The 13,177-nt window shown below is 40.2% G+C and overlaps 1 protein-coding gene across 3 annotated transcripts in view; it reads left to right on the top strand.

The window, feature by feature from the left end:
• ECPAS (Ecm29 proteasome adaptor and scaffold) overlaps window positions 1–13,177 on the top strand; it is a 60,359-nt gene that overhangs the window by 31,055 nt on the left and 16,127 nt on the right. For all 3 annotated transcript variants that reach the window (XM_039566644.1, XM_039566643.1, XM_039566645.1), the window contains 12 exons: window positions 1,484–1,649; window positions 2,086–2,258; window positions 2,721–2,822; window positions 4,561–4,684; window positions 5,575–5,720; window positions 6,789–6,843; window positions 7,592–7,706; window positions 8,635–8,700; window positions 8,941–9,058; window positions 10,795–10,962; window positions 11,823–11,902; window positions 12,641–12,746. In XM_039566644.1, the coding sequence (XP_039422578.1) occupies window positions 1,484–1,649; window positions 2,086–2,258; window positions 2,721–2,822; window positions 4,561–4,684; window positions 5,575–5,720; window positions 6,789–6,843; window positions 7,592–7,706; window positions 8,635–8,700; window positions 8,941–9,058; window positions 10,795–10,962; window positions 11,823–11,902; window positions 12,641–12,746 (1,419 nt within the window). The remainder of the gene's footprint in view (window positions 1–1,483; window positions 1,650–2,085; window positions 2,259–2,720; window positions 2,823–4,560; window positions 4,685–5,574; window positions 5,721–6,788; window positions 6,844–7,591; window positions 7,707–8,634; window positions 8,701–8,940; window positions 9,059–10,794; window positions 10,963–11,822; window positions 11,903–12,640; window positions 12,747–13,177) is intronic.

Raw genomic sequence — 13,177 nt, 5'->3', positions numbered from 1 at the left:
CTGTGTGAGGGCTGTGCCTTCTTCCCTCTCACCCCACATGGGCTGCTCAGCAGACCTCCGCAGCTGTGTCTTTACATGCTGGATTTGCCTGCCTCAACTTATCCTTATTTCTCTCTTTTGCCCCTGCAAGCATGGAAAAGGAGTCCTGAAAACAAATTTGTCAGGTTTCTGTGCTGGTGTGTCTTGAATCCTGCAAGGGAGGGAAAGGAGTAGCATTTCTAGGTTCTGTTTCCCCAAAATGGTTTTGTATCACTCTCTCTGAAGGACTTAAAGCGCCACCATTTTACATTGCAGGTAACAGGCTGACAAGAGGCGCTGTTTGCCTTATGTTGTAGTTGAAAAACCTGATTTATTTCGAATCTGTGAAGGCTCTGCCTGTGAGCCAAAGCCATGTCATTGCTCAGTTTTGTGTAGGGCACACCTCCTGCAGACATGAAGCCAGTACAGATGAGTCCCAATCCACCACTGCTGCTTTCAGCCCCACACACCCATGTGAACTGTGAAAGGAAAAAAAAGCAGGGTGTTCCCATGCCTTTGTGAGTCTGAGTCAGGAAGAGCTCTGACTTTCTGCTACTGTACAAAACCACTTGAATCTGTACAGCTAGGAGTGGTGGTGATCCTAGTGTCTCAGTAAGGACTGCAATGTGAATGGATAGCGAAAGTGGAGATAGGGGAAGGGCCCATCTTCTGCGGGCTTTGCTGCAGTGAGACCATATCAAGGAATGGTCCCTGGTGGCCAAGCTAGGTTGAGGATCCCATTCTGGCAGCACAATTGCACTGGTGCAACTTTTTGTAGTGTTAAAAAACAAGAGATATGAACTAACCCAAGCTTAAGCCCCTGAACCCTTCCCTTTGTTTTGGTTTTCAGTTAGGTAGCATTTCAGTCTCACAGCCTTGTTTCTCCACAAAATCCTTTTGCTCGAATTCAGTTGTAGAAATAACCATGGTCATTAAATAGTTCCAGCACCATATCAGCATTGGAGAAATTGGTGGTTTTGACATTTAATTGTATTAATTAGGTTTCAGCATTTGTGGCCTGCCAAACTGTAGAGGCATTGCCTTCATTATAGGCCAGGTGTGTTCTCATTCTTAGCAATGCAAATCTAGTGCAATTACCCTCTAGTGCTTTTTACCAAAGAGTGTGTTTTGTCCCCTTAGTCTGAGTATGTCTGGTTATTAGAGTGTGTTTGTTTTGGTTTTTTTAAGTCTAGCTACCAAATTGTAGCTTTAGGCATGTGAGTGCTGGTGATAAATCATAATCCGTGCTCCTAAATCTCTTTTTAAGTTTAGTTAATTAATCTTAAAAGAACTCCATTCATCAGAGAGTACTAACAATATCAAACTCTCTGTTGTTGTATTATGTGTTAGAGCTCTGCATTCTTCTGGGTGCCTTCGGATCTGGCTTGTCCATCCGTATGTGTTTTTAAATCAGTGCTTTGTGCAAAGTGTTACTTACTTTTTGCACTGTTGGTGTTGTCTGTAGAGCCCGGAGGTCCAGCATGGATCCTTGTTGGCTTTGGGATTTACAGTAGGAAGGTACTTGGCCAAAGGGAAAATCAGAACAATGGAGCTACATGACACAGATCAACCAAATACTGCAGTCATGCCGGAACAAGAACAACTTGTAAAGTCGACAACAGAGACAATAGGTAACTTTCTGCCTAAGACTTTGCTGCGTGTAACAGTTTGTTTTTTTTAAATCTACCCCAAACTAAGGATTTTTCTGAGATACTCAGCCCACAGATAGTGTAATCTTGAGTTCAATTTTTGTGATAGAATTTACAGCCTGTAAGAATGTAATCTGATTAGATGTATGTACATTTCAACAAAACCTAGGTGGACTTTGTAACATGCACACCAACACAGCACATGCAGACCAACACAATCAGTAGTGTTGTTGCCTAGATTCCTTTCAGTGTCTCCTTTCATTTTGATTTTTTTCTAGCATAATGCTTCCTACCAGCTGTAGAGGAGATAAATGCTTTGCTACTTGCATGGGTAAAATACAAGTGCCTGCCCACTGCTAAATAATAATAATAATAATAATACAAAACTTGAGTCATCCTGGCTTGCTTTTTCCTGTAGGTTCTTTTCTGGACAGCACCTCTCCCTTCCTTGTGGTGGGTGCTTGTACGGCTCTTGGGGAGATTGGCAGGAATGGCCCCTTGCCAATTCCCAACGAAGGAACAGGATTTACAAAGCTGCAACTTGTTGAAAACTTATTGTCTAGAATCCCTTCCAGCAAGGAAACAAATAAGGCAAGATTTTTGTAGTGTTGTTATGATTCCTGTTCATTTCTTGAATGCTCATTAGGTATATATATTATCTGCTGAACTCAGCCTTGTTTTTCAAAGGAATTAGGCTTTTTGTTGGCTTTAGTGAGTTGGTTAGGGTCAGGGTCTTTCTAATATTGGACTGATCACTTGTGCTTTCTGTAGTCATAAGTAGGGGCTTAAGGGATGAAAATATGAATGGTCTTAATTTTAATTCAAGAGAAATGGGAGTATCTTCTTTTGCCTGCAAATAATTCTCAAAGGTAACAGGGCATTTGTTCTGATCTGCTTTGGAAAAGGGGTGCACTGATTGATCTAAGCTGCTTGCATGTACTTCTGATACCTTGAGTGAAACTTCAGTAAGGATGAGAAATAGTGGGTTTAAAGTGCATCTTCTGGATTTACAGAAAGGTTATATGATGGTGTTATTTTTCATTTATATTTAAGATGAAGGAACGAGCAATACAAACACTAGGTTACTTTCCAGTGGGAGATGAAGATTTTCCCCACCAGAAGCTGCTGCTGCAGGGTTTAATGGATTCTGTGGAGGTGAGACACTATCAATGTATTATCCTTTATATTGCAGTGAGTATTTCTCTTTGGATACTTTTTATGTAGTCTAGAGCCAGGTTTACAAAGGGAGTCGTCTTTTTGTAATAGTGCCTCTGGGTTTTTTAAAACTGCTTTTAAATAGAGAGCAGATGTAGACTTTGGGCTGGTAAAATGTTTTATGCCACAGTTTAAAAACTTGCTAGTCCAGGTGTCTGCCTCAGTCTGAGACAAATACTCATTCTCCTTCAGGAGGCTTATGGATTTTTTTTTGCACACAGTATATATAAATTCTCCAGAGCTTGCATTAATGAAGCCTTAGGCCTGTACTTTGGCCTTCAAAGGTACCCTGGCAGTAGGTAATATAAATACACCTTTATCTGAACTTCATCAGCTGATATGACTCACTTGAATTAGAAGCTTGTAGGAATATATGTATCTCTTATCCATCTGTATGTATCATTGCAGTGCACTACATTCTTTACAGTACCTCAGAGCTTCTATACATACTGCAGGATGCCAGATAACAAAATTACATAAAAGGAGCTTTTTTAGTGTTCTGCATTTACAGCTTGTTTTACCTTTCTTCCTTGCTGATACTGATGTAGGATTCTGCATTGTAGAAGTGGCTGTTGAGTATCAGGCATGCTTTGCTGAGTCCTCCAATCTGATGTGATCAAACAAGCAAGAACCATGGAATTATAGGATGGTTTGGTTTGAAACGGATCTTAAAGATGATCTAGTTCCAACCCCTCTGCTGTGGGCGGGGACACTTCACACTAGACCAAGTCGCTGAAAGCCCCATCCAACCTGACCTTGAACACTGCCAGGGTTGGCACATCCATGGGCGACCTCTTCCAGTGCCTCACCACCTTCACAGTAAAGAATTTCTTCCTAATAGCTCATTGAAACCTACTCTCAGTTTGAAGCCATTAACCACTTGTCCTATCACTATACTTAGAATACTAAGAGTACTGAGAATACTGTGTACCCAAACTTCAAAAGATGTTTCTGAGTGCAGTGTTTTTCTCCTGTAACTGCATGGGGACATTACAACTTTCTTTGTAAAAGGTGTACTTGAAAAAAAACTCTTTATCTTAGATTGCAGGATGCTAAGGGCTTAATTCACCAAGTGCCTGAGCATTTTGTGCTTCTAGAGCATAAGGAAAGCAATCTAGAAGGTACTCAGAAGTTATGGAAACCAGTTCTTACAACATAAAATTAATCATAAGTAATGACAAAAAAGTGGTATATATCCTGTTCCTGAAGGCTCAGAGAATAGTGTGAGGAGGACAGTGAAGCAAAGCAAGTACTGTCTGAATCCTTTTAATGTGAAAAAGATTTCTGCGTCTTTTAAGAGATCAACAGGAAATTCTTTCAATACTACCTATATAATAAAGCCATAGTAATTTTCACTAATCACTATCAGCATCATTTTAACTTGGTTTTATTTTCATTCTGTCGAATTCTTTCTTTTCACCAAGTTGAACCTCTGCAGAGACTAATAAATATTTTGTCAAAGGTATCCTTTAAAAAAAGTGTGGAAATTTTAGCTTGCTTCATTCAATTCAGACAGTTTGGCATCTCCTCCTTTTCCATCAACTTCAGTGGGTCTGAGGTGCCACCAGAAGAGTGATCTTGCTGTAAATTGGTGCTGAACATTGGGACAGGGAAACAGACTGTGGTTTTGGTGTGTGTTTAGTTAGTACTGTCAGTGATGCTCTGATGTCTTTTTCAGGCCAAACAGATAGAACTGCAGTTCACTGTTGGTGAAGCTATTACTAGTGCTGCTGTTGGAACCAGCTCGGTGGCTGCACGGGATGCATGGACGGTCACAGAGGAGGAATATATCCCTCCTTCAGGTACGCCTTCCTAATGTAGGGGCTGGGTTGGGAAATGTCTGGACTAATACTGGGCTCCATAGCTTCATTTCTGTGGTGTTTGATTTATAACAGTACATGCAAGAGAGGTTTTGTGTTTGTGGTTATATACAGGTTGTTTTACCTCGTCACATCCATCTGCTCAGAAGGCAGAAGTCTTTATTTCATGGCCTGTTTAAATAGCTTCTTATGTAATTCATTGCCACTTGACTCCGTATTTGGCTTTTTCTTTTTTGTTTGCTGTGTTGAGTTAGTTTTGAGTTTTAATACACAAATCTTTTAAAATACCATTTTGAAGCCTGAACAGGAAAATAAGGTTATAAAATCAAATTGCAAGTGTTTCCCAACAACTTCAAGTGATACAATTAAGTGAAATTTACATGCAATAAATGCAGAAATTTTATTTAAGTACTAAGATTTTGTACCCATTGAAATACAACTGTGACAAAGTGCTAACTTCAAATCAGGCAACAGCCTCAGACCTGCAAACACATTTTAATTTTGTGAGAGTGGTCTTAGATGTCTAGTGTACACAAAGCTGAGCATGTGGTAGAAATTAAGGCTTGCCATTGCTCCAGAGATTTTGAGTCCTAACAGAAAAAGAAAAATAGTGCCCTGAGTCTTAGGCAACGTGAATGGTACCTCTTCTTGGCCACAGGCTCTGAAACATGTTCATGAAGGTTTAGGACTCTGTACTTCTATTATTTGTTCTACTATTATTATTTTCCCAGTGACTCCAGTGACTTCCTAGATAAGCGGAGATAAAGGTGTCACCTGAGTACTTTTGGGTTTATTAGGTTTTTCATTATTTTGATATTAAAATGGGTAATTCTCAAAGGTCCTCCCCTGCACCTTTATTTTTTTTCATATAGATTTGAAAGTGAATGACGTGGTTCCCTGGGTCCTAGACCTTATTTTGAATAAGCACATCATCAGTCCCAACCCACATGTTAGGCAGGCAGCTTGCATCTGGCTTCTGTCATTGGTGAAGAAGCTGAGCGCCCACAAAGCAATTAAGGTAAGAAATATACCTTTTCCTAGCACTGGCTCCTTGCCCCTAGTTTTTGCTTCTCACCTTGTTTCTGTCCCTTCCTTCCCCTTCACTTCTACTGCCTCTTTTCTGCCCATGCTGGTGCAGTCCTTACTGAGGTCTTTTTGAGACATGGCCTGTCTTTTGTTTCTAGAGGAACAGATTATCTGGCAGATGAACAAGGGTGTTTGTCACCTTTGTAAACATCTGACTTGCATCCAAGTCAGAGTAACCTCAGTGTAAATAGCTTTTATAAGATGCAGTAGCAGTACATCTTCCCTTGGGAAGAAGAGATTGCTATCTGTATAGTGTTTAGGATTTATATTTGGAAAATATTTAAGAGAGGTCTAGGAGGGGAAGGAGGAGAACAACTGAACTCATTTGTTTCATGGTGTTTATCACAACTTTGGTACCTAGGAGCAGTTAGGTGCTTCAGGTACTGTGGGTTTTTTGGTACGCTTCAGGAACCTTGTATTTCAAGTGCTTGTCTGTAATGAGGGAATGTGAAAAGTCCTATACAAGGACTAAATAAAACATTCTCAACCAAAGTGTCCTCTATCTGCATAGAGGTACTATTCACAGTGATAGCACCAAGTAACCATTTTATGCTCTCCCAGTATTGATAAAGAGCTTTGGGACAAGCTGCTTTGCGAATGTAAGCTGTTACATATAAAACATTGTCACGTACTGCACTCATCTAACAGTGCGCCTTGTAGGAAGGTGGTAAAACCCACCAGGTCAGGGATGAAGAAAGCCCCGTCTGGCTGCAAGCCAGATTTATGATGCATTGCTGCTTTGTATTAAACAAAGAAAATAAAATATGTGGTTTACTAATGGCATGGAATATGTATATGGTGGGCTGGGCAATTAATTGTTATCTTCTGTGAGTGGCAGTCAGGCTGCTACTTGTGTGTCTGGAAAAAAGTGCAGTTCTTGTCGTAGGTGTAGCTCAAATAGGCAACTCCATTGATACAGTAGCCTCTGTTTACCTGTTAGAAACTTGCCTGGAGACTAAACAAAGTATCCAAAATAATGTCCTTTTTTCTCATCTTACAGTCTCATCTCAAGGATATTCAGAGTGCGTTTGTTTCAATTCTGTCAGATAGTGATGGTAAGTACTATTGTATCTTAAGAATTGTGTATTTTGGTGTGTATCCATCAGACTGGAGGGAATCTTGGAACAGGCAGAAAGTCAACTACACTCAGTCAGCGTTAAAAGATGAATGTAGAAACTTCCCATTTCTTACATTAATAGGAGTGATTTCTAGGCATCACATAAGAAGCACAGCTTTTTTGTGTGTTTTGCTAAAAAAGCACACTGCATTTGCCCCTTCAGACTGTAGTAGCAGAAGTGGTATTACTTGTGCTCTGTTATGGGCAGCAGGATGAACATGAACAGAAACTGCATGTTCAGGAACTCTGAGGCCTCTTCAAGCTAGCACATTTTGGCTTACAGCACTACCCATGGCACCTAGTGGAAAGAGTGGCGTCCAGCAGCCTATGCAAAGCTCCCTGAAGCTGAAGAGAGTATTACCATGAATGATTTCAGGTGCCACTAGCGTGTCAGAATACCTATGGCTCTTGGAACTCTTCTTGCTGTTCCAAAACTTGCAGTAACAATACTTATGTGAAGATGTAACCTAATTTGATTTGGTTTGTGCCTTCAGAACAAATTGCTGCTTCAAAACGCAAACTTTGTTGTCTTGACAGACTAGATCTGCACTGAAATGGAGAGCAGTGAAGTGCAGCACAGAGCTGTGTTTGCTACACCCTGATTTTGGTCGAACCTTGCTTTTGAAATTTGTGTACTGCTAATTTATGTGCTTATCTTGAATTTTACTCGGTAAAATCTCTTGCAGAGCTTAGTCAAGATGTTGCTTCAAAAGGTCTTGGGCTGATATATGAACTAGGAAGTGAACAGGATCAGCAAGAGCTAGTCACTACGCTCGTTGATACCCTTATGACTGGGAAAAGGTACAGTGAACTGAGAACCCAGTGAGGGAGTGCTCTGCGTTGTGTGTGATGAGAATAAAAATGTGCCCTTTTTTTGTGCAGAAATAGATGTTTTGGGGCCAAGGGCAAGCCAATATCCATTCTCAGAGAGTCAAACTGAGGAATTTCTTATTTTGGCTTAGAGTATTTTGTGGCTGAAGTTGTTCTGGTTTTGTTCTATTCAACAAAGCTTCAAAATAATGTGTCAGTCCTGATTCAAGCAGTTCAAATGAGTTGGGATTTGGTTAGATTTACTACTTGCTGCATTGTGTAATTGCAGAGAACAATTACCACTTGCAGCAGGTCTGCACATTGTGAATGTTGCAGAAGTGGGGACTTGCTTGTGCTGAAAAGTACCTTTTGCTAAGGAAGTGGTGTTAATGATCGCTTGTCAGCTTTAGTGTGAAAAATAGTGGTCTTACAAGACTCACAGCTAGAGATCATATTGGTCAGTGTTGGAAATGCTCTTTAATAGACTTCTGCTGTCTAACCTGGTGTGGGTTTGGCTGCTGACTGATAAAGACCTAGGCTTGGAGTGTAGGGATTCAGTGGTGGTAAGCAGGAAGAAATACGATGAATGGAAATGGTATTTTTTTGGTGTAGAGATTTGTTGTCCGTTATATGGCTCATGTGTGGGCAGAACTAAAAAGCCATCATTCTGTATTTTGTCTTTCTACCTTCTGACTGCACAGCAAAACTCTCACTTGCTGTAATGTCTCCTTATTGTTAAAATGATAAAGGTTAGTCACATTCTTTGCAGTGTGTTGTAGCTTTGCACACCTGTTTGTTTTTTGTGGGATTGGAACTGAAACAACTTGTGAAGTTACTGAGTTAATAAAGCAAAACTATCTGTTCCATAGTGTGCAGTGTATTCAAGTGTAATGCTAATAGTGGACCTCTTTTCTATCAGAGCCAAACATGAGATGACTGGAGAAACTGTGGTATTTCAGGGAGGTCTGAGTAAAACCCCAGATGGGTAAGTTTGCTTACAGTCTCAATGACAGAGACAGTCGTGCTGAAACAGAATTCCCTTAAAAATCTGCTTCCTGAACTTTTTGTTCCTTCTTGTTCTCTAAGTTACTTAATTCCATGTGATACAAATGTGCTGCCCACCTTTCTCTGCCTGCTTTAGGGTGTGAACTGAAAATAGATTTAGGTTTTATAGCTTTTGTGTACCTAAAAGTAGTAACACTGATTTCCCTTCTGCTTTTCAAAGTCAAGGTCTTTCTACCTACAAGGAGCTTTGTTCACTGGCTAGTGACCTCAATCAGCCAGACCTGGTGTACAAATTCATGAATCTGGCCAACCATCATGCCATGTGGAATTCTCGAAAGGTAATGCTCTGCTTTCATGTGACTTCCCACTGTGAACTCTGGAAACAAAACTGCATTTCCCTATTTGTGGTTATATGATTTATGGAGAGCTGCATGTGGAGAGCATTGATGCTTTGGTATCAGTCCAAGGCAAATTTAGCAGCCTGATGAAAAGATTTAGGATTACTTGAAATTCTTATAACAAAACTTCAGTATCAGAGTGTTCACATAATCCTGCATTTGCCTCTGAATCAACTGAGATCCTTTTATTTTTTGAGTGTGCTTAGAAAGACAGTCCTTAATGTGTTCAAACAGTGACAATATTTTCAAAACTGGTTGAATTTTTGGATGCCAGAGAAAGTGATCTTTTCTATCTGAAGAGGTACAGCAAAAAGTAATCAGCAACAAGTTGCTAAAAAGCACTGTTGTCAAAAGTATCCCTTTTAAACTCAAGTTTTGATACTTTAAACCATCTGGGAGCTTCAGCAAAGCCAAAATACTATTGTATCCACTTCCAGGTAGAAAAAGGAGCGTCGTAAGTTTGAACATTTAAGTGTACTATTCAGAGCTCTGATGCGGGTACTCTTTTCACTGGCTTTACAAAAGCATGAAAGAACTTGTTTTGAGTCTCTGACAACACCACCTAGTGCAAAAAGCAAGTCCCAGCTTTAACTTTCATCCAGAATTTGACAACTCAGTACATCTCTCAAGACCTCCCTCTTTGCACTGTGACTTCAAAAGCACAGGAGCATAGTGAAGTTTCTGACCTTCGTGGAATTTCTCCAGCCAGGATTAGTCAAGAAAATCCACTCAGAAGATGTGGGTTGACCTTTGGTATTTATAGAATTTGCAGAATCTTTTAAGTTGAAGTTTAGGTGCCCTAAAGCCCCAATAAGAGCTAGACAGAGCATGCTGTTCAGGGCCTTGCAGGCGATGCCTCACTTTTCCTTACACTTTCTGCAACTTCTTGCTTTTCATGGTTGTAACTGAAAATGTGTCTTGCTGTTTTCTAGATTAACCCAAACAACACATCCTGTCCTGTGAAGTCTTTAGTGGGGGCTTTTGAGTGGCAGCTTTTGACACTGAAAGTCAGAAAATATGAAGTCAGTAGAGGCACTGCTTTCATTGAGTAATTTCTTCTTGGGCTATCCTGCCAAATCCCATGGGACTTCACAGGCAAGCATAATTTCCACTGTATTAGAAATGACAGTGGAACTGATAGTGTTGAAGAAAGAAAAGATCATAAAAGAATATTTAAGTTTAAAGTAAATATAGACAGATGCAAAATTATATTCCCCAGAAATTTCAGGTTTTAGAAATAAGATGGAGTTATTTTGGTTTTCGTTTAGTGGTTGCTAAGTTATTCTAATTCTTCTAAAGCAGCAGAGTTGTACGGAAGCAGTGGCACACCCTCACCAGTTTTGCCAAGAATCTCTTTTGGAAGAACATATTTAAATCTTCATAGTTTTAATTCACCAGTACTACTTCTGCAAATGAGATCAATCAGTATCTTGAAATAAAGGTTGGAAGAAAGTTTTGAAGTAGTATGTTGTCTGCGGAGTGTGATTGTATGCTTGAGATCACTGTGGTGCTGTAGCAGTGAGGATGGGCTAATTCTAGTACCATTCTAGTCCTTTTGATTTGGTCTAAATCTGAACTATGTCAGTCAGCTTTGCCCCTGACTGTGGTGTGCCCACTGAGCAATAACTGAGGGAGTGAGCAATGTTTCAGCAAATACTATTTTGTTGTCATTTCAGGGAGCAGCTTTTGGTTTCAATGTGATAGCTGCCAAGGCTGGAGAGCAGCTGGCTCCATTTTTGCCCCAGCTTCTTCCCCGGCTCTACCGTTACCAGTTTGACCCCAACCTGGGCATTCGACAGGCAATGACCAGCATTTGGAATGCGTTGGTCACTGACAAGTCGATGGTGAGTGACCAGCAAAGTGCAGCAAGGGGGTTTGCTGCCAGCCAGCAGTGTATCAGAGATCCTCATGGGACAGGTGCACTTTGTGAAAGGACGGGCTGTGCAGAAAGGGGTGAGGTACTGCCCTGGAAAGGAGGTGTTGGAATCCAGGGATGAGCTGGAGCTTGTGCAAAGGTTTTGCACTGTCTCTCATATGTGAAAGGATATTCCAGACCTTGTTTGTGCAGCCAGCATTAAAATTTATTATTTACTTACAGTGGGGTCTTTCCACGTTGATATTGCTTTGATATTGCCTATGAGAACTCTTCAGGAATCCTTATGGCCTAAGATGCCTTCCTAAAGCAAGAGCATCTAAATATAGTTCCTCAGTTTTTAAAGTGGGAGGAAGCCCATGGATGGAGGCTATTCCATCCATTTGAGAACTCCTCCTAGGTGTATTTCAGGAGTAAGTGTTTTTCATAAGATGCTCTTGCTCTGGTTCTGCAAGGCTTGGAATCGGGTTTGCTATCTTTTCTCCTAGGAAAGCTGATCTTAATGTGAAGTCATTCACTCTGATCCCTCATCAAAGCACAACTGCTTCTTGAGTAAATGCACGTTTGGTGTTGCATTTTAACAGTTCAGTTGATAAAGGCCTGGGGGACTTTTCTTATTGCATCTTTCACAATGTTAAGCACTCGAGCAGTGCAGAGAATGGCATGTCTAAAGCACAGTCAGAGAAAGTTTGCGCAGCACTGGCAAGCATTAGTTCATCTGATGTGGCTGAAAGCAGGTTGTATTGTCCAAAAGGACTCTTTTTTTACAGAGTACAGGACAAGGATGCATAGCTGTGCTTGTTTCATGATTCTTCCTTTTTTTAATTATAGGTTGATAAGTACATGAAGGAAGTTCTTGAGGATTTGATCAGTAACCTAACCAGCAGTCTTTGGAGGATCAGAGAATCCAGGTATTGCTAGGAAAAGTATTAGATTTGTCTTTGAACTCAATTCTTGTTCACCATAAACTTGTTAACCTGAAGAAGTTGAGGGGGAAAAGAGGACACGTCCTCTCATGAGGGTAGAGCCCAGCCTTGTAGCCTGCCCTTGGAAGTATGATACTTGAAGCTATATGCCTGAAATTTTTTATTGCTTGTAGCTTTATACTAAACTACATTCTCTGAAGAATGAGTTTTCTGGTTACTAGTTCTTGCCTATCCTTAAATCTGAAATAATGCTTTCTCTTAGAAAACCTTGTCAATCTGACAATTATGTACTTGGCAGCAGGATGCCATTTTTAATAAACTGCTTTATGTTTTTAATGGTTTGTAGCCGTGCTGTATTGAAAACCTCCATTTTAATATCAATTCCATACTTTATACCATTTTGGTTTCTTATCCTATGCTTAAAGAAAAGAACACTAATACAATTTTGTCACTGGAATGTTTGCAGTAGCAATTTTCACCACAGCAGCCTTTTTCACTTCCTATCAGCTGTTTCAGGTTTTACCTGAATGACTGAGCATTTTTTTTCTCTGCTAAAGGAGACATTCTTGTGACAGAGTAGATCTAGGGTTTGGGGAAAGTAAGGAATGTGAAACAGTTCTCAGTTTTTAAAGCTATTTATTTGTATTTATAAGCATGCCTTTGTATATACACCTATATCAAGTAAGGACACCGTGTGAAAGAAATAAAATTCCCTGTTTGCAGTTGTCTGGCACTAAATGACTTACTAAGAGGAAGACCTTTGGATGACATCATAGACAAGCTTCCAGAGATCTGGGAAGTCCTGTTCAGAGTGCAAGATGACATTAAGGTAATGGAACTGAGAATTGAATAGGAATCTTCAACAAACAGTACAATGATCAAGCTCTGAGGTGTTTAAAGAGAAATTCTCTGACAAGTCAGCTTGAAGCCAATGGGAGTTTTGAGTATTAAGCAGACTAGGAATTCATGCTCCTTGCAAGTAAAATTTCCATGCCATACCTTGGAAATTCTCTGTATGTTTGAAGTGTTGGGTTTTGTTCCTGCTGTGGTTATTCTAGATGATTTGGGACTTTTCCTTGATATAAAAGGATTCCTGAGTAGTTGCTTAATTTTGAATATAGAAACATTTCTTTTGGGCTGCTTGTGTGCTGAAATGACTTGCATATATGAAGTCAGAGTCTTTGGTTCCTTCCAGGTTTGAGGTCTGTTAATCTATTGATTGTACCAGATACTCAGATGGATCAAAGCAAGAATTTCTTT

The sequence above is a fragment of the Corvus cornix genome, chromosome Z (genome assembly GCF_000738735.6).
Source record: "Corvus cornix cornix isolate S_Up_H32 chromosome Z, ASM73873v5, whole genome shotgun sequence".
Taxonomy (NCBI): Eukaryota; Metazoa; Chordata; class Aves; order Passeriformes; family Corvidae; genus Corvus; species Corvus cornix.
This window is presented reverse-complemented; position numbering and strand designations above follow the sequence as displayed.